General features: G+C 46.9%; 1 protein-coding gene across 5 annotated transcripts; it reads right to left on the bottom strand.

Moving 5' to 3' along the window:
• Positions 1-4,006: 4,006 nt before the first annotated feature.
• c37h17orf49 (chromosome 37 C17orf49 homolog) lies at positions 4,007-20,146 on the bottom strand. Of its 5 annotated transcripts, none has more exons than XM_052044698.1 (7): positions 19,596-20,146; positions 19,100-19,534; positions 17,080-17,174; positions 11,696-11,797; positions 8,080-8,279; positions 5,242-5,346; positions 4,020-4,352 (listed from the first exon to the last, which is right to left on the bottom strand). In XM_052044698.1, exons 2-7 carry the CDS (start codon positions 19,118-19,120, stop codon positions 4,288-4,290), a joined length of 588 nt encoding a protein of 195 aa, XP_051900658.1. In that variant the 5' UTR covers positions 19,121-19,534; positions 19,596-20,146; the 3' UTR covers positions 4,020-4,287. The 5 variants fall into 5 exon arrangements, with proteins under 5 accessions (XP_051900661.1, XP_051900660.1, XP_051900658.1 ...); XM_052044697.1 differs by having other exon boundaries at positions 19,100-19,595; positions 19,657-20,146; XM_052044699.1 differs by having other exon boundaries at positions 19,657-20,146.
• Between the last annotated feature and the right edge of the window lie 331 nt (positions 20,147-20,477).

The raw sequence follows: 20,477 nt of genomic DNA, 5'->3' as shown, positions 1-20,477 counted from the left end.
CACCATAGAAAGCATCCTATCCAGATGCATCATGGTTTGGCAAAGGCAAATGCTCTGCCCAATATTGTGAAGAGTTGTGGACACAGCTAAGCACATCTGAAAACCAACCTCCCTTCCATGGACTCTGTCTACACTTCTCACTGCCTCAGAGAAACAGCCAACATAATCAAAGACCCCACCCACCCCGGACAGTCTCTCTTCTCCCACTTTCCATTGGGCAGGAGATACAAAAGCCTGAAAGCACGTACCACCAGACTCAAAGATAGCTTCTATTCCACTGTTATAAGCCTATTGAACGGACCTCTTGTACAATAAGATGGACTCTTGTCCTCCCAATCTACCTCATCATGGCCCTTGCACCTTGTCTGCCTGCACTGCACTTTCTCTGTAACACTATATTCTGCATTCTGTTATTGCTTTTCCCTTGTACTACCTTCAATGTACTGATGAAATGATCTGTATGGATGGCATGCAAAACAAAGTTTTTCTCTGTACTTCAGTACATGACAATAATAAACCAATTACCAACACAGGAAAGATGCGATTCCACCGGAAAGGGGCTGGAGATTTAGGAAGACCTTCCCAGGACTGGAAAACTGCCACTATGAAGATAAACTGGGCTTGCTTTATTTGGAACAAAGGTGGACAAGGGGAGACTTAACTGAGGTGTATAAATTATTAGGCACCTGGCTGGAGAAAATAGGAAAGACCTAGTTCCCTTAGCAGAGGGGTCAAAGGACTAGGAGGAAGACATATATAGATTAGAAGAGAGATGCAGAAAAATGTTTCCCCCTTCCTGAGGTGGAACTCATTGCCTGAAAGGGTGATGGAGGCAGAAACCCTTTCAGGCAATGAGTTCCACCTCAGGAAGGGGGAAATATTTTTATATTATTATATTTACAACACATAGATCTGCACTTAACTGGCAGGGCAGTGTCGGAAGGTAGGATCAGCTTCACTTTATTTTTGGCTGTCATTATTACGAAGGGCCCAATGGACTCCCTTATGTCAGCGATTTTCTCAGCCACAGAGGAGCAGAGAATAGCACTGATGTAGCAGTCTGTTAAATCAGGATGTTACACTTGAGTCCAGAAGACCAATCTTGTTGGCTAACATCAGCTTGAAGCAGCAAAGCCCTGTTTGGTGTTAAGGCTTTGAGCAACATAAGTGGGTGACAGCCAAGCCTCACCCACAAGAACTTCCCATAATCAAAGCCTTTGACAGAATGCAAAGCCCAATCCCAGCTACGCTGTCTGTCAAAACAGCCAAGGCTTCTGAAGATCACATGCTCACAAACATTTTAAAACTAATTTCTTTCTAAAAAGATATCTATTCCATTTAAGGATTGTTCAATCAAAATACTATTTGACTCAATACTTCTGACTGTCCCCCAACCTGCAGAAATATTGAAATATTAAAATTAATCTTTACATTTTAGCAAAGCTGCCATTTATTTCCCTTTGAGAAGGTGGGATTGAAATGCCTTCTTGTACCGCGGCAGTCCTTCTGGTGAAGGTGCTCCCTCCGCGCTACTGGGGGAGGAGCTGCTGAATTAGACCCAGCGACGATGAAGGAACGGCAGTGTTTCCAAGTCAGGATGACCAGCAACTTGAATGGGAACCCTCTGCTGCCTTCGTTCTCGTCGATAGCCTCGGTCACGGTATGGCAGGCAAGGTGGACTGGTGGGAGAGGGAATGAACATTAAGGATGGTGGATGCAGTGGCAGTCAGGTAGGCTTTGTCCCAGATGGTGCTGTTTCAAGCGTTGGAGCTGCAACTCATGCGGGCAAGTAGAGAGCATTCCATCACACTTCCGGCCTAGAGTTCATGGAAACGCCTTGGGGTATCAAGTGGTGAGCCACTTGAAGCAGGATATCCTGAGCTGCTGGTGTAGCAACAGTATTTACGTGGCTGGTCCATTTGGGTTCAGGAGTTGATGGTGACCACCAGGATATTGATACTGGGGGCTTAGCGACGGTAATACCATTGAATGTCAAGGTTAGGTAGTTAGTTCTTTCTGTTGGAGATAACGCCTGGCTCTTCTGTTTCCCAAGTTAGCACTTATCAACCCACATCTTAATGTTGCATTGATCTCATCACATCATCATCAAAGGCCCCCACCATCCGGGCCGTGCCATCTTCTCGCAGCTACCATCGGGTAGGAGGTACAGATGCCTGAAGTCCCACACCACCAGGTTCAGGAACAGCTACTTCCCTTCAACCATTCGGTTCTTGAAGCAACCTGCACAACACTACTCACTGCCTCAGTATAGCAACACTGTGGCCACTTTGCACTAAAGTGGATTTTATTTTTTGTTCTAATTGTGTTCTTTCTTGTAAAAATTGTGTATAATTTATGTTGATGTTTTTCTTGTGAATGCTGCTTATCTGATGCTCTGTGCCTGTGATGCTGCTGCAAGTAAGTTTTTCATTGCACCCGTGCACACATGGACTTGTGAATGTGATAATAAACTCGACTTTGACTTTAATCCTGGCAATGGCCTGCTTCAGTAGCTGAGGAGTTGCAAATGATTTGAACATTGTGCAATCATCAGTGAACACCCCTACCCTGCCCTTATGATGAAAGTCATTGATGAAGCAGATGATGATAGCTAGGCCTCGGACACTGCCCTGGGGAACTCCTGCAGTGATGTCCTGGGCTGGGATCTTCTTTGGCCAGCCAGTGTGGACGTTACATTATGTTTCCAGGAGGATTTGAGAACATCTTTGTAGCTTTTTCCTCAGTCTTCTTGCAGCTTCGGAGTTTGCAATAGTTTCCATTTCAGGAGTCCGGCATCAGGCACACCCGTCAGAGCCGGCCAGTGTAATTAGAGCCTCTATGTTGGGGATAATGACCCGGGAGAGGATATTGACATTGGTTTGATATCCTTCCAATGGATTTTGCAGAGACAGCATTGATTGTACATCTCCAGTGTTCTGAAGTGCTTGCTTTGGGTAGTCCACACCTTTGAAGCTCACAGGACCACTGCTGCCCAGGAAACCAGGAGCTTAGTGCCAGAGTTGAGTTTTGATCTTCAAACACTTTCATCAATTAGATGGTGAAAGGCTGCGATGGTACATTGAAGGTGGTGGGAAATCTTATCATCTGTAGTGACCTGGTCTTGACAGCAAATAGGTCTGCCACCCAATCCACCCCTTTCGCTCACAATGCTCCTATGCTCAGTCCTGAAACATCGACAATTCCTTTCCTCCCACAGATGCTGCTCGACCCACTGAGTTCTTCCAGCAGATTGTTTGTTAACACTCCGACCTTGCTCAGTGCTGCTACTTCTGGGATTCCAGCAGTACAAGCAGACTCTGTTATTCTCCCCTCAGATGCAGCCTGACTGCTGAGTATTTCCCACATTAGTTACACTCATTGTAAACCCTAAACCTAGCAGCAAAAAAGATCATAAAGCCAAACGTTGTAGATGGCACGCCTTTTAAATATTGTGATTGTATCTGATTCTACCACCTCCTCTGGTAGCTCATCCCAGACATCAACCACTCTCTGCGTGAAAAACTTTCCTCTCCGATGTCCTCTAAACTTCCTCCCTCTTGCCTTCTGTTTTAGATACCGCCCCCACCCAGGTTCTACAAGACAAATGACGGGCTGCAAGGCAGAAACAGGAAGACGTGTAGTGGAAAGCACTCTGGTTGCATCACAGCCTGGTATGGAAACTCCAATGCACTTGACGTCTACCCACTTTAAGTTAACATAAACTTTAAGTTAACATAAACTTTAAGTTAACATAAACTTTAAGTTAACATAAACTTTAAGTTAACATAAACTTTAAGTTAACATAAACTTTAAGTTAACATAAACTTTAAGTTAACATAAACTTTAAGTTAACATAAACTTTAAGTTAACATAAACTTTAAGTTAACATAAACTTTAAAGTTTGTCCTGTTTGAAATGTACTGTGTTGCTGCTGGAAGAAGCTAATTTTCATGGCATTTATACCCTGGGTATGTATGCCCATGACAACAAATTTGACCTTGAAGATTGTGAGTAGTTCTTGTTTTAATTGAAAAATCCATGCATACACCTCTAAAATAAAATCCCATTGCAATGGCCAAATGGAACAGTGGTCAAACAGTCACCAATGGTGCTCCCTGGGACTGAGTGATGTACAGCGTCAGTGGGAGTTCGTCAGCTCGGCTCTGGTTGTTGCTGGCACTGGGCTGAATGCTGCCGACCGACCTCCTGGCTGACAGGAGGAGGGAGGTTTCCCCTCAGTGAGTGAGGGGGCTGGTGGAGCAGAGAGGAGGTGGGGAGGGGAGTAATTCAGCGAGACAGGAGTGGGATGTCTGAGGTGCTCATGATGAGACTGGAATCGAGGCTCAGACTGTCTGAAACAGAGATGGGCAAAAACAAAAGGCAGGTTAGCAAAGTGACCGGAGCCACGCTCCCTTCCCCACTTCCCCAAACACTGCTCAAACGGTGAGACGTCACCTGTGTAACTAGGCTCCCCAGTAATCCATCTTCCTGCATTCTGTACAACTGCTTGTTCGTGATATTATATATTTGACTTGGATAAATCACTTTAGCCAGCATCTGACCTTAAAAGAGTGTCCCTGACTTCTGCATTGCAACATGCAGGTGTGGATATCAGGGGTGAGCTAATGGCCGGCAAAACTACATTTCAGGCAGATGCCAATGCAATGACTAGACAGACTGGAGCCAAGCAAAAACCAGTGTGTGGATGGCACAATGATCTAGATGTTGGTCAAGGGGTAAATAGTTCTCCCTGGACACTAGAGAGAATGACCTCATTTTATATTTCCCCCCCCCCGATACTGGCCGTGGGATCTTTTGTGTCCACTCAAGTGCAGTGGGGAGGGGGTGGAACAGTGCGGCAGAATTAGTGCTGCTGCCTCAGAGCTCCAGGGACCCGGGTTCGATCCCGACCCCTGCTTGGAGTTAGTGTGTTCTCCGCGTGGGTTTCCTTTGGGCCCTCTGGTTTCCTCCCCACACCCCAAAAATGCACTGGCAGGTAGGTTCACTGGTTACAGTAAGTTGCCCCAGCAGGAGAATCAGTGGACGGAGTGGGGTGCGGGGAGGGGGGTGGTTGTTGGAGGAATGTTGACGGGCACCTGAGTGGGTTAATGGGGAAATGGGATGGAAGGGAATGCACTGAGAGTTAGCATAGACTGAAAAAACCTCCTAGTGGGAAATATAGTGGCAAACTGGGCCTCAGATCTAACAGGAGATGTTCATTCAACATAGAGCAACACGTACCCTGGTCAAAATTGAGTTTCTTGGCTGGAGAACCTTCTCCCAGGCCTTCAATGTCCACCAGGTCACTGTTGACATCGGAGTCATTCAGGGCACTGAGTGTCACGTCTGCAGGAACAGGCGGAAAGCATCAACTTCTCTGCAATGTACCCGTTACCTCCCCCAACCCTCAACCACAATAGGCCAGACATGCTCATCATTATCAGACACTGTTATACAGCATCAGACTTTCCTGGCAACATTTTACATTGAAGATCCCTCTGCAAATATAAGAGGATAATAAGCCAATTGCCAGTTACCAAACTAGCATCAAGTCCATGATATTAACCTCAACACAAAATGTATCTTGCTTTCAACAAGATCAGCTGGTAAAAATCCATCTCATAATTTAGAGATTGACAGCTCTGAGGGAGGGTCCTTCAACTGGTGTAACCCACTAATAAGTGTCGCATCAGAACACAAGTGGTTAACTCCTACAGAAGGGTTATCATGACTTGAGAGGAGCCAATGGACTCCTTCTGTGCTGCACTGGGTTCCAGCACTGGAAGGTTCCTGATAAGACTTCAGAGCAGTGTACCAGCCCAGGAGAAGTCAGACACTTAATTGTACATCATGGAGAAGCCAAGAAGGTGCCCTTAGAACAGAAGAGATTACAGGGTGGTGGAGTGGGGAGATTATTATCATTGAGGCATGTCACAGCATGGAATCAAATCAGATCACTTCCAAAGATCAAGGAGATGTAGCAAGCAAAAGATATGAGATTTAGGGCAGAGACCAGGGGAAGGAATTCTTATTCAGTGACATGTGAGATAAGGGAATTCCTGATGAAGCAGCGAACATCCCAACATTTAGGAACGGGTTACTAGAATATGAAGCAGATAGGTAGGCCATTTGGCCTGACCAGTCTGTGCTGGTGTTTAGTCTCCACATGGGCTTTTTGCCACTTCACCCATCACCATAACTGTCTACACCTTTCTCCGGTCCAGACGAAGGGTCTCGACCCGAAATGCCAACTGTCCATTTCCCTCCACAGATGCTGCCAGACCCGCTGAGTTCCTCCAGTGCCTTTTGTGTTGCTCCAGATTCCAGCATCTGCAGTCCCCTGTGTCTCTCTCATATGATTATCTAGCTGCTCCTTGGGACAAGTCAGGGGGCTGGAGGATTAAGGGATTGAAGGAGGAGGAGGTCAAGAAACCTATGCCTGAGTTTCTATGGAAGGCGAGGGACTGGATTTTTTTTTTTTTACACATTTCACCTTTAGAAGGTTAAATAATATGTTAAAATCTTCTAGACTTAATATTGAACCTTCTGGACTCAATATTGAATTCTACAATTTCAGGTAATGTGATTTCTCTGTCCTGTTTTTCTTTGCATTTTTTCCTGGTACCTTTTTTGTAATACAGCAACCAGAACTATACACAATGCTTCAGATCTTGTGGAACTGAAGTTCAATACAGACTTCGATAGTCGCACAACTCCTCCCATTCACTCAGTGACCTTGTTGACAGCTTATCGCTTGGTCACCCCAGCTTTACCCTATCAGAGACATCCCCTCTCCAACACCATCCCTTAACGAGTTTGTCTCCTTCCCAGTTCTTCGACCTGAAACGATGACTCTGTTCCTCTTCCCACAGACAGGACCTGACCTGATGAGTATTTCCTGCATTTTCTGTTCTTAATTTAAATATGTTTTTGGAAAATATTATCTATATTAGCTATAAGGAGAGGTTGGACACACTTGGGTTGCTTTCTCTGGGGCAACGGAGGCTGAGGGGAGACCTGATAGAAGTTTATAAAATGAGAGGCATAGAGAGAGTAGACAGCCGGTATCTTTTTCCCCAGGGTCGAAATGTCTAATACTAGAGGCCATGCATTGAAGGTGAGGTGGGGTAAGTTCAATGGAGATGTGTGAGGCAAATTTTCTTTCAAAAGCACAGAGTGGTGGTTGCCTGGAATGTGCTGCCAGGGGTGGTGGTGGAGGCAGATACGATAGAGGCATTGAAGAGACCTTTAGATAGGCACATGAATGTGCAGAGAATAGGGGGATAGGGACCTTGTGTAAGCAGAAGTGATTTGTTTAGTTTTCATTTAATAACTAATTCGGCACAACATTGTGGGCTGAAGGGCCTGTTCCTGTGCTGTACTGTTCTATGTTCTAATGAAGAGAAGCTGGTAATCTGAAATATAAAACAGTGCTGGCTGGAACCAGTTGTGCAGTCCGGCAACAAAGGACAGGCTAAGGTTCTAGATTGGGGTCACTGGTTGGGTAGGAGTCCACACATTGCAACATTTCACATTTATTCAGTGATTTAACCCCAATTATAGAACAGGATTGACATTCAATAAGACAAATGTTTCCCTTGAATCCAGTGTCTGACCCCATCTCACCACCACCCCTTCAGTAGCCAAGCTAATTTTCATGCCATTTATACCCTGTGTAACCTGCTGAATACGGAAAGGCCTGGATAGAGTGGACGTGGAAAGGATGTTTCCATTAGTAGGAGAGTCCAGGATCTGAGGGCATTAAGGGACGTCCCTTTAGAACTGAGATGAGGAGGAATTTCTTCAGCCACAGGGTGGTGAATCTGTGGAATTCGTTGCCACAGAGGGCAAGTCATTGGGTGTATTTAAGGCAGAGATTGATAGGTTCTTGATTGGTAAAGGCGGGGGGGGGGGGGTTAAGGGTTATGGAGAGAAGGCGGGAGAACAGGGTTGAAAAAAAAATCAGCCACAATTGAATGGCAGAGCAGACTCGATGGGCCGAATGGCCTAATTCTGCTCCTGTAACATATGGGAATATGTGCCTATGACAACAATAAACATGAACTTGAACCACTGTACCAGATGTCTTCTGCTTCTTAGCCGCCGTTGAGTCTACGGAGGCCGTGGTCCCAGCCCCCGCTGTCGCCGTGGGAGGCGTAGTGTTTGCCGGGACGCCAGTGGCTGCCATCTTCTTCTGCGCCTTCTTAGGGGACTCTGAAGGGAGCGGTACGCTGCTGTCCTCGTAGACCTTTCTCTTCACCGTGGTCTTGATCTGGGCTCTAAGGTAGGGGAGGGAAGCAGTAACATTACATCATTAGCACCCACCCATAAGGAACGCAGAACTGCCAACTCCAAAACCTCTCAGAACTTTTAAGGTCATGATTTGGGCATCTACCATCTTTCACAGTGCCCTAGCATGTTCACCTTGTCCCAACATGTCTTGAATCATCCTCGCAAACCTTTCTTGCATTCTCCCTGGTATTTTTTTTTGTAATACAGCAACCAGAACTATGCACAGTCTTTCAGCACGGTAGTGTAGCGGTTAGCGTAATGCTTTACAGCACCAGTGACCCGGGTTCAATTCCAGCCACTGTCTGTAAGAAGTTTGTACGTTCTCCCAGTGTCTGCGTGGGTCTCCTCCCACATTCCAAAGACATACAGGAAGTTGTGGGCATGCTACGTTGGCGCTGGAAGAGTGGCGACACTTGCGGGCTGCCCCCAGAACACTACGCAAAAAGATGTATTTCACTGTGTTTCAATGTACATGTGACTAATAAAGATATCTTATCTTACGTAACTAAAGTTCAATACAGGCTTCGGTGTAGCTCAAGGCAGAGACACAGTGGTGCGGCTGGTAGAGCCGCTGCCTCACAGCTCCAGAAACCCCGGTTCAATTCCAACCTCCGTCACTGTGTGTGTGTGTGTGTGTGTGTGTGTGTGTGTGTGTGTGTGTGTGTGTGTGTGTGTGTGTGTGTGTGTGTGTGTGTGTGTGTGTGTGTGTGTGTGTGTGTGTGTGTAGTTTGCACATTCTCCCTGTGGCTGCATGGGTTTCCCCTGGGTGCTCAGGTTCTCTCCCATGTCCCAGAGATGTGCAGACTGGTAGGGTAATTGGCCACTGTAAATTGCTCCTAGATTGGTAATTGGTTTATTGTTGTCACATATACTGATATACAGTGGAAAGCTTTTGTTTGCACACCATCCTGACAAGTCATTCCATATGCAAGTACATCGAGGTAGTACAAAAGGGAAAAAAAATAGCAGAATATGGTGTTACAGTTAGAGAAAGTGCAGTGCAGGTAGACAGAAAAAGTGAAAGAGCTATTATGACGTAGATTGAGCAGGAGTTCATCTTTATTGTATAAGAAGTCTGTTCAAGAGTCTTATAACAGTGGGATAGAAGCTGCCCTTGAGCCTGCTGGTATGTATTAGAACATAGAACATAACAGCACAGTACAGGCCCTTCAGCCCACAATGTTGTGCCGACATTTTATCCTGCTCTAATATCTATCTAACCCTTCCCTCCCACATATAGCCCTGCATTTCTCTATCATTCATGTGGCTATCTAAGAGTCTTAAGCTTTTGGGTCTTCTGCCCAATGGAAAGGGGGAGGCGGGAGAACGACCAGGGTGGGAGGGGTCTTTGATGATGTTGGTTGCTTTCCCGAACCAAATGATAGAATCTGGGGGGAGTTAACAGGAATATGAGAATTAAACAGGTGACAGTAGGATTAGCGCAAATCGCTGGCACGGATTTGGTCATCTGTTTCTGCACTGGCTCCCTATTATGCTATAACAGGCCAGTTATCACCTTCTCAAAGCACGCCCATTAAATTGAGACCAAATCACTTGTTAGAACAGATGCCAAAAGCTCGTAAAAAGAGACTGGTTTAAAGGAGTGCCAGAGGACAAAGGAAAGGAAGCTGAGGTAGAGAATTCCAGAGCTTGGGATCGAGGCAGCTGAATGCTAGAGTGATTAAATTCTGGAATGATCAAGAGGCATGAAGTGGATGAAAAATTAAGAATTTCAGACCACTGTTTATACCGTAAAATACAAGCAAGTTTTAGCTAGCCGTTATCCTGAATGAGCAAGAATAGATGCTTTGGCAATTACAGGCTCTATTGTCTTCCTCCGATAAACACTCAAAAAAACAAGAGGCAGTAATGCACTTGGCACTTCTTTCCATTCCCTCTTCTCTCCTCTTCCATCGGGTAGAGGATACAGGAGCCTGAGCGCACGTACCACCAGATTTAAGGACAGCTTCTGCCCCACTGTGATAAGACTATTGAATGGTTCCCTTATACAATGAGATGGACTCGGACCTCACGATCTACCTTGTTGTGACCTTGCACCTTATTGCACTGCACTTTCTCTGTAGCTGTGACACTTTATTCTGTACTGTTACTGTTTTTACCTGTATTACATCAATGCACTCTGTACTAACTCAATGTAACCGCACTGTGTAACGAATTGACCTGTTCAATCAGTTTGTAAGACAAGCTTTTCGCTGTACCTCGGTACAAGTGACAATAATAAACCAATACCATCTTACTACTGGAAAAGGATTAACTTTAAACACCCACACATATCAGCTCTCAATGCAAAACTCACTGCTGAGGAGCAACCATATTCAAGCCTGTTCACAATTGTTCTGAAGGCAGCAAACAGCTTTTATATCTAACCGAGGTAAAACATTTTTGTTCAAACCATCTTCCATCTGGTTCCATCATCTGATCTTTTAAGAAAATCGCATGGTTTAAACAGTCTGCCAAACTGACAGGGCCCTTCTCACAGTATTCCATTATATACCATCAGTACTCTCTGTAATTATATAGTTTTGTGTAACAAAAATTTGATGCCTGTTCTCATGGGAATGCTTAGCTTTTTATATGCTCCTATATCCCTGCATCTCCTAACCCTCTATTTTCCTTTGTATAGGAACAACTTCCTCTTAGACAGCTCCACTCAATGTGTTTTAAAAGCCTATTCATTTGAAACTCAATAGGACGGATTGTATAGGAGTGAATTCCATGAATCATTCCTCCGAACTTTGCAGCAACTTTGAGATTTAACCTGTGGTTTAATGCATATAGGAGTCTTTTCCAATGGAATCAAGGAAAGTTACCTGAATCAACATGAATTTTAGGTGCTCATGAACTAGTCCCGCAGTACAATACCCTGAAATCTTACATTTGGGCAAGATCTTAATGGAATAGCAGCCATAATTAGCTTAGCAAACATTGTAGACTAAAAAAAAAATAATTTTACAAAAACATTTCAAACTGCAAAGGATTAATAAAAATACATTTTAAAGTTTATTCAACATACTTCAGCTGCTTATAAAAGAAAGTTTCAATTTTTATCTGTGTAATGTTTAATTAAAAATGGTGCTGTTTGCTCTCTGTGAGATTGCCTTAGAGCGACAGGCTTGCGGGATGCCAGGAACCTCCTTAGAGAAAGCAGTACAGAAATGGGACCTTCTGCCCATCACATCCATGTTGACCATCAATACCAACCCCATTTTATGCCTTAGTAATTCAAATGCTTATCTAGCTATTTCTTAAATGTTAAGAGGGTATCTGCCTCCATCAACCACTCAATTTGGAGCCTACTAATCGAGGATTTGGTGAAGGGGAAGACCTGGCCCTTCTCCCCGGGACATCACCCTCCACATCCGCCCCTTCTCCCCGGGCTTACACTGTGCGGTCTTTGATGACGGTGCTGATTTTGTTTAAATCCTCTCCGAAGCGCTTTACAGCCGAGCGCAGCATCTCAATCTCTGTGTCTGTCCACTTGGCGCTGGCGAGGGGAGAGAGAGAAAAAGGAAAACAAAATGTGGGAGAGCCGGAAGTGCGAAATTAAATTCCACGCGGGATCCAAACTCTACGTGGAGTCGTATAGCACAGAAACAGGCCATTTGGCCCACTCAGTCTGCACTAACCATCAAGCACCCATCCACGCTAATTCCATTTTATTCTCCCCACATGCCCATCAACTCCACCCAGATTCTACCCCTCACCTACACGCTAGCAGCAATTTACAGCGGACAATTATCCCACAATCAATGTGCTAACAAACAGGTTACCTGCTTTTTAATGATTTTGGATAAGGAATTATACAGGTCCTTGCCTCTGGGTAGAACCCTCCTACAAATAGCACCAAATGTCCTGAGTGAGATGGCATGATCCAGGTATAATGTCTCATCCGAAAAACGGCACCTCCAACATCGTCCTAGAGTGTTATGCTTAGGATGTGTCTAGCGTGATTTAAACTCACAACCTCCCACTAAATGCTGGATGACCAGAATCAGCTTTAACATGCCCAGACTTAGGAACGACAATTTCGCTACTGATCACACGCACTCCTGACTGTTCGAAACTAAGGATCTAGTTCAGGACTCCCTTCTGACAAGCAACTTGTAGTCACTCTCAATCTGGGCTCACATGGAAATGGGAGCCCAGGCTTTCCAAGTATCTCAGTGTTCTGGGCATCCTACAATACCAGTACGCAAAGACTTAACACAAAAGGCTCTGGAGGAATGCAAGTTAGGCAGCATCTATGGAGAGAAATGGACAGTCGACGTTTCAGGTCGAGACCATTCATCTGGAAGGGTCTCAGCCTGAAATGTCGACTGTCCATTTCCCTCCACAGATGCTGCCTGACCTGCTGAGTTCCTCCAGCCCCTTCTGCGTTGCTCCAGATTCCAGCAGCCGCAGTCTCCTGTGTCTGCACAGAGTTAGGTCAGCTTTTGGAAGAGCAAACAACCATAAGCCTTACATTCTGCTACAGGTTTAAACAGTGGAAGACGTACTACAAAAATTTGCAAGGTCTACAAGGATAGACATAAAGAGAGGTTCAGGAGATCTTTGGTATAACTGTTTCTGCAATCTATTGGTACTGTGCAATGAATAAGGTTCAGTGGAACTGAGTGCAGTGACATACCTACACTGTATGTGTGTACGTACACACACGTTTATGTGTGTCCAACAAACAAGCTGTGTTATATAGTGGTGGAGGAAAGACTATTACAAAATGACACTTGAACATAGGGCAGACCAAGAGAAAATAGAATAGGGAGAAGGGAGAAGAGGAGGAAGGTTGGAGCGAGACGCTAAAGGGAGTGGAGAGTGGAGATGGGGTGGGTAGAGGAAACAGATGGGAGGGTGGGTGAGAGAGAAGGGGGAAGTGGAGACCAAGAGGGAAGATGGGGAGGGGAGGGTGCAGAGTGGAAAGAAGCAGGCAGGGTAAAGCAAGAAGGGAGGAGAAGGAAGAGTTTTGTGGCAGCAGTGCAGTGCAAGACATCGAATTTCACGACATATCTCAGTGATCCTGGATAAAGACCCATATTTGCTTTCTTTCCTACTTTGGTGAATCCTTTTGCCTTTCCCTCCAACCAGTCTACACCGATCCACCTAATCCCTCTCTCATTTCCCCACTGCACCTCTGGCACACTCCACTCTTCTTCTCCTCCATTCTTGCTTACTCCACGGGAGTTACCCCATTACCATCACTGTCCACCACTGGACACAGGAGCAGAGTGCAATTCAAGATAGAGGAAAGGTCCCTCCAATTTCAGTTATGTCCCTTGACAGAGCCCTTCATTCCCCCTTCAGCTAATGTGTAGCTGCCTATACAAAGAGTCAACCCTCCAGCTGCGTCCGTCCACGTCAGCTGGTCTGCTTTTCCCGCCAACTAATCGGGGACTGCAGCAGTTTCCTGCAGTCAGGATTGGGTGGGAGGCTGAAACTAGGGTCCTGGAGAGGAGATGGCGACCGGGAGCTCGCAACTGACAGATGAACTGGAGTGACCAGCGCAGAGGGGATTTTATGCAGGGGAGCCACACACTTGAACTGGACTCCACAGACCGGCATCCACAGACTGGCATCCTGGCTGCTGAGCGGATAATCCATAAACTGGCAGAAGGCAAATACCGATGCCAGCAACCGATGGTGATGCAGGTTGACTCTGTGGTTAAGAAGGCATATGGTGTATTGTCCTTCATCAATCGGGGAATTGAATTTAGGAGCCGTGAGGTACTGTTTCAGCTATATAGGTCCCTGGTCAGACCCCACTTGGAGTACTGTGCTCAGTTCTGGTCGCCTCACTACAGAGAAGATGTGGAAGCCATAGAGAGGGTGCAGAGGAGATTTACAAGGATGCTGCCTGGGATGCGGAGCATGCCTTACGAAAACAGGTTGAGGGAACTCGGCCTTTTCTCCTTGAAGCGACGAAGGATGAGGGGGGACCTGATAGAGGTGTATAAGATGATGAGAGGTATTGATAGGGTAGATAGTCAGAGGCTTTTCCCCAGGGCTGAATTGGTGGCCACAAGAGGACATAGGTTTAAGGTGCTGGGGAGTAGGTATAGAGATGTCAGGGGTAAGTTTTTTTACTCAGAGAGTGGTCAGTGCATGGAATGGGCTGCCGGCAGCGGTGGTGGAGGCGGATACGATAGGGTCTTTCAAGAGACTGTTAGATCGGTACATGGAGCTGAGTAAAATAGAGGGCTATGGGTAAGCCTAGTAATTTCTAAGGTAGGGACATGTTCGGCACAGCTTTGTGGGCCAAAGGGCCTGAATTGTGCTGTAATTGTTCTATGTTCTAACCACTCTGATTAACAGTGGGACTGAGGTCCCGGATGTGGACCGGAGGTGGAGGAAAAGGGAAGAGACGTAGGCAGGAGACAGTGATAGGCAGACGTAGGCAGGAGATAGTGATAGGCAGGTGCAGGGGAGGAGGGGAGAGCAGATCCACTGGGGGTTGGGTCACAGGTGTGGAGGCAGACGCCCCAGGGGGGTAGTGGAGGAGAGAAATAAAATAAGCAAGGAGAAAAAAGAGAGAGGCTAGGAAAGGAAAGACAAAGAAAAGGAGAGGCATGGGGGGGGGGGTGGGGCGGGGGGGGAGGTTGGGTTACTTAAAATGGGAGAGTCTGTTGTTCATGTCGTTAGACTGTAAGGTCCCATGAGGAAAAAAGAGGTGCTGTTCCTCCAGTTTGCGTTTGGACTTCTCCTGGCAGTGGAGGAGGCCAAGGACTGTCATATCAGTGATGGAGTGGGAGGGGGAGCTGAAGTGACCGGCAACGGGGAGATGCAGATCGCGGTTACAGACGGAGCGCAGGCGTTCTACGAAACGGTCACCCAGTCTGCCTTTGGTCTATCTCTTACCTGCATCTACCTATCACCACCTTGTGCCCACCCCGCCTCCCCTCTATTGTCCACCTATCACTGCTCTGCTTCTCCCTCCTATATATTGGGCTTCCCCTTTTCAGTCCTGAAAAAGGGTCCTGACCCGAAACGTTGACCTTCTAATGGGGTTTAGTTCTCTCTGTTAAGTCAGACTATTATATTTAACTTCCCCCAATGCATTTTTAAAAAATATTTCCAAATCACACTGAGTATTCGCTCATCAGACCGCACTGTTACCATGTAACTACCTTAACTACAAGTCAGAAAATGGGGCCAGAGGGAACTGAGGAACTAGAGGAGGCCATTGATGTGGGTGTTGCTGGCAAGGCCAAGAACTATTGCCCACCCAATAAGAAGGTGGAGGTTAGTCAGGTTGTTGAACCACTGCAGTCCAATGTGGTGAAGTTGCTCTCCCAGTGCTTTTGGAGGGGGAGTTCCAGGATGAAGGAGAGGAGATATACTGTAATTCAGAGTCAGGATGGTGTACAACTTGGAGGGAGATGGTGTTCCCCTACACATGCTCCCCTTGTCAAAGGTCATACAACACAGAAAAAGGCCCTTCGGCCCATTGAGTTCATACTGACCATCAACCACCCAGCCACACAAACTGCATTTTGTTCTCCGCACATTCCTCCCGTCATCTCCCCCCAGATTCTGCCACACAACTACACGCCGGGGGTAATTTACAGACGATAATTAACCTCACAACCCACATGCTTTTGGGAACGTGGGAGGAATCCAGAACGCCTGGAGGAAACCCACGCGGCCACAAGGAGAACGTGCAAACAACCCCCCCCCCCCCCTTACACACACACAGCAGTGGAGGTCAGAATCAAACCCAAGTCGATGGAGCAGTGAGGATCCAGCTGCATCACCGCCCTTCTTGCTGATAGAGGTTGTGGCCTTGGGTGGGGCCGTCAGAGCAGACTGCAGAGGAATCTTCACATGGTACACACTGCAACCATGGTACACTGATAGGAGAGGGAATGAACGTTTAGGATGGTGGGTGGAGCACTAGTCAGGGGGTAGCTTTGTCCTGGATGGTTTCAAATGCCTCTAGTGATACTGGACTCTTCCATTCAACTGGAAAGCATTCTGACTTACAGTTGGTGGCGAAACATTTCGAATGTTGAAAGGACTGGACAGAGTAGATGTGACTAAGCTTTTTACCTTGGTGGGTGAGTCCAGGACTAGAGGGCACAGTCTTAGAATTAGAGGGGACCCAGTTAAAACAGAAATGAGGAGAAATTTCTTTAGCCAGAGGGTCGTGGATTTATGGAATTCGTTGCCACATACAGCTGTGGAGGCCCGATCATTGGGGGTGTTTGAGGCGGAGATTGATAGGTATCTAATTAGTCAGGGTATCAAGGAACATGGGGAAAAGGCCAGGAATTGGGGCGAGATGGGAGAATAGTTTAGCTCATGGTGAGGTAGCGGAGCAGACTCAATGGGCCGAATGGCCTACTTCTGCTCCCTTGTCTTTTGATCGTGTGAATTGGTTCAGGGTCTCAAGTACGTCACGCACCACAGGGGACCCAATCTCTCAACGTTTACCAGGGCCACAATGACAAAAATGAGTAGTTTCTTTCCGCCCCCTTCTCCTCTGACTTATTCACTACCTCCCATGGCCAGGAGCCTTCCCACCACCCCACCCAGCACATCTGGACGTCACTGCAGAAAGCAGGAAAGGCTCTTGTCATTAAACAGGTTCCACGCTGTCCCTCTTTACGGGGTGAGTGGCACACTTCAGTTAACAGAAGATAGACCTTACCCCAAGGGCATGGTGGCCTGCAAGGTACCAGGGGCAAACTTTAGTGGCTGGGTGGCCAGGAATTGGAGGAGGAAATGATCCTTAAACATGTCGCCTTGTGCAGACTTCCGTAGAAATCCACTTACCCAGCAGGTGAGGAATCCGCCACCGGGTGAAGCTGCATGGTCAACTCTCCCAGCTTGGTGAAGGCAGCACCAGCCGCTGAAAATATCTCGCCCACCTGCAAGGTCAGAAGGAAGGTGAGCATTCTGTTGAGGGGTGATCTGGTCTGACAGTGTGCAGCGTCAGGAGACAAGGCAACCCCTCACCCCTCTCCACAGGTACACGGCTAAAAGGTAGTCAGGGCCTGATTGCAAGCAAGCAAAGACTGCTCTCTCTCTCTCTGGGTACATATATTCAATAAATGATAGCAATATCATCATCATAGTCTACTGAAATGGAGACAGTCCAGAAGAGATTCATGGAGAGACATACAACATGGAAAAAGGTCCATCAGCCCACCGAGACCACACCAACCACCTATTTATTTAAAGATATCTTTATTAGTCACATGTACATTGAAACACACAGTGAAATGCACCTTTTGCATAGAGTGTTCTGTGGGCAGCCCACAAGTGTCGCCACACTTCCGGCACCAACACATCTTTGGAATGTGGGAGGAAACCGGAGCACCTGGGGAGAATGTACAAACTCCTTGCGGACAGCGGCAGTAATTGAACCTGGGTCACTGGCACTTAATGGCGTTGTGCTAACCACTACACTACCACGTACATTAATCCCATCCTAAACCATTTTACCCTCCCCACATTTGATTCACGAGAATGTTGCCAGGACCAGAGGCCCTGAATTATAGGGAGAGGTTGGCCAGGCTAGGTCTTTATTCCTTGGAACGTAGGAGAACGAGAGGCAACCTTATAGAAGTGTTTAAGATTATGAGAGGCAGAGATAAGGTGGACGGTAACAGTCTTTTCCCCAGGGTAGGTGAGTCCAAAACCAGGGGCATAGGTTTAGGGTGAGAGGGGAAAGATTTAAAAGGGACCTGAGGAGCAACTTTAGTGTGGTGAGTATATGGAACAAGCTGCCAGAGGAAGTGGGTGAGGCAGGTACAACAGTATAATTTAAGAAGCACTTGGATAGGTACATGGATGGGCGGGGCTTGTAGGGATATGAGGCGAACGCAGGAAATTGGGACTAGCTGGTGTGGGTACCATGGTCGGCATGAACAGGTTGGGCTGAAGGGTCTGTATCTGTGCTGTATTGCTCTGTGACTCTAACGACATCCCCATCAAATCTCCCCCCAGATTCTACCACTCAGCTACACACTCGGGGCAACTTACGGTAGCTAATTAACCTACCAACCCACACACCTTTGGGAAGTGAGAGGAAAGTGGAGCACCTAGGGGGGAAATCCATACGATCACAGAGCAAACTGGAGATTGGGACTGAACCCAGGTCATGGGAGCAATGAAGCAAAAGCACTTCCTTCTGCGCCATTATGCTGCCCAGCCTCACTGAGAGTAACGACAAAACCACCCTCCTGGTTCACAAGTGTTCTTCAGTGATGTAAACCTTGAATAGAAAAGGATGTTGGAAATAATTGGCACATCACACAGCAGTGTCGAGAGTTAACGCTTCCGATAAGCGGAAGGCATATCCAGCATACTCTAGTTTTATTTCAGATTTTCAGCATCTGCATTTATTTTGCTCTGGAGGGAAGTGAAACCGCTGTCTTTACCAAGTCTGACCTTGCAAATTCTTCCTCAGTTCAAGGACAATTAAGGAAGGACAACAAATGCCATCCTCATTCTGTGAATCAATAATTTAATAAGGAGACACAAGAGGTGGCTGATGCTGGAATCCAGAGCAGAAAACACACTGCTGGAGGAACTCAGTGGGTCAAGCAACACCTGTGAGGCAAAGGGATAGCCGATGTTTCAGGTCGAGACCCTGCGTCGGGATTTAATAACGATTTAGTAAAGTGATCTGAGTGATGGAGTGGTTTGTAGCTCGTTAAATATGACTCCTAGTTCATGAATTTTTTGCAAGCAGCAATGGACTTTACAGTGGGCATCTCATCCTATTCTTCATTATTGTACACTTAACATCTTATTGAACTTGTTAGGCTTAAAAAATGACACAGCTTACCTTAGTAGATGCAGAGGTCATTCTGATGGTCCAATCTGCTTTCTCTAGACCCCGTCAGGCAGAACAACTGGCGAGGGCCAGCAAGCAAGCAAGCAAAGGCCTCGAGGCAGATAGGTAGACAGCGTCAAATCAAAGTCCTTGTATAGCTGTAGAACCCTTCTCCTCAGCTAATGGGAATTTTAAGCTCGAAGGCAAAATTCTTAACTTGAAAGTTCCACGAGTTTTTTGTTTGAGCAATGTTTGAAATGCTACTGATTTTTTTTAATTTCTTCTAGGGTGTATGGAATTGGATGTGCTGTGTGTTGGTGGGGGCAGTTGACAATGTACAGGGCCCCAGTGCAATACAAACCCAGTACAATGCAAGAGGACCGACCTCAAGGCAAATGCACAGGATCCCAGTGCGATGCAAATCCAGTACAATGCAAGAGGACCGACCTCCAGGCAATGCACAGGATCCCAGTGCAGTGCAAATCCAGTACAATGCAAGAGGACCGACCTCAAGGCAATGCACAGGATCCCAGTGCAATGCAAATGCAGTACAATGCAAGAGGACCGACCTCAAGGCAATGCACAGGATCCCAGTGCAATGCAAATGCAGTACAATGCAAAAGCTCTCAATGCAATGCACTGGAAGGCAATGCAATGCAAAGGATCCAGGGGACCTCTGTTAAATGCTACCCAGTAAAATCCAGTGGCCCCAATGCAATACTGCACCAGTGCAGTTAGCAGAGAGACAGCCGACTGCAGGGGTCCACTTGCAATCTCCCAATGTAGCTAGTCGCCCTTTGAATTTGAAATACGATTTAATGCCCTGGGACCCCAGGCCTCCTCCCACCCTGAAGCCCGGGGATCGGTTGCAGGCCGCTTCCCCGCAGAAGGCCGGTCACTAGGCCCCACCCGCACAGGTCCTCGGACTCAAGTGATACTCTCAGCCGGATACCCAGGTCCTTGATCCCCCACCAGTTGTATCCCGCGCTTCTTGAATCACAGCCTCTCCGCTAGGCCGCTCTCCCCGCGTCTCCCAGAGCAACCTCTGCTTCGCTCTCATTGGATAGCTTCTCCGCGTCCTCCGTTTCAATTGGCCAACAAATACATCAATCCCGCCTCCTTCCGGAAATCCGCCATGCTATTGGATGTTTTCCCACATGTCTGCAGTCTGATTGGCTAAAGGCCACATCAATCAAACACCAAAAGCTCCACCGCCCTTCGCGCTTGTCTGATCGCCCGAAGAGTCGATTGGTCACAGGAAACATCAATCAATAATCAACACCCCCCCCCGCAGCCGGAGCTCTTTTTCATTTCATTTGCCCCTGTCAATCAACCACTAAGCCCCACCCTCCCAACTCACGCTCGTTCTCATTGGATGGTCATTATGAAA

Source organism: Pristis pectinata, chromosome 37 (assembly GCF_009764475.1).
Source record: "Pristis pectinata isolate sPriPec2 chromosome 37, sPriPec2.1.pri, whole genome shotgun sequence".
Taxonomy (NCBI): domain Eukaryota; kingdom Metazoa; phylum Chordata; class Chondrichthyes; order Rhinopristiformes; family Pristidae; genus Pristis; species Pristis pectinata.
This window is presented reverse-complemented; position numbering and strand designations above follow the sequence as displayed.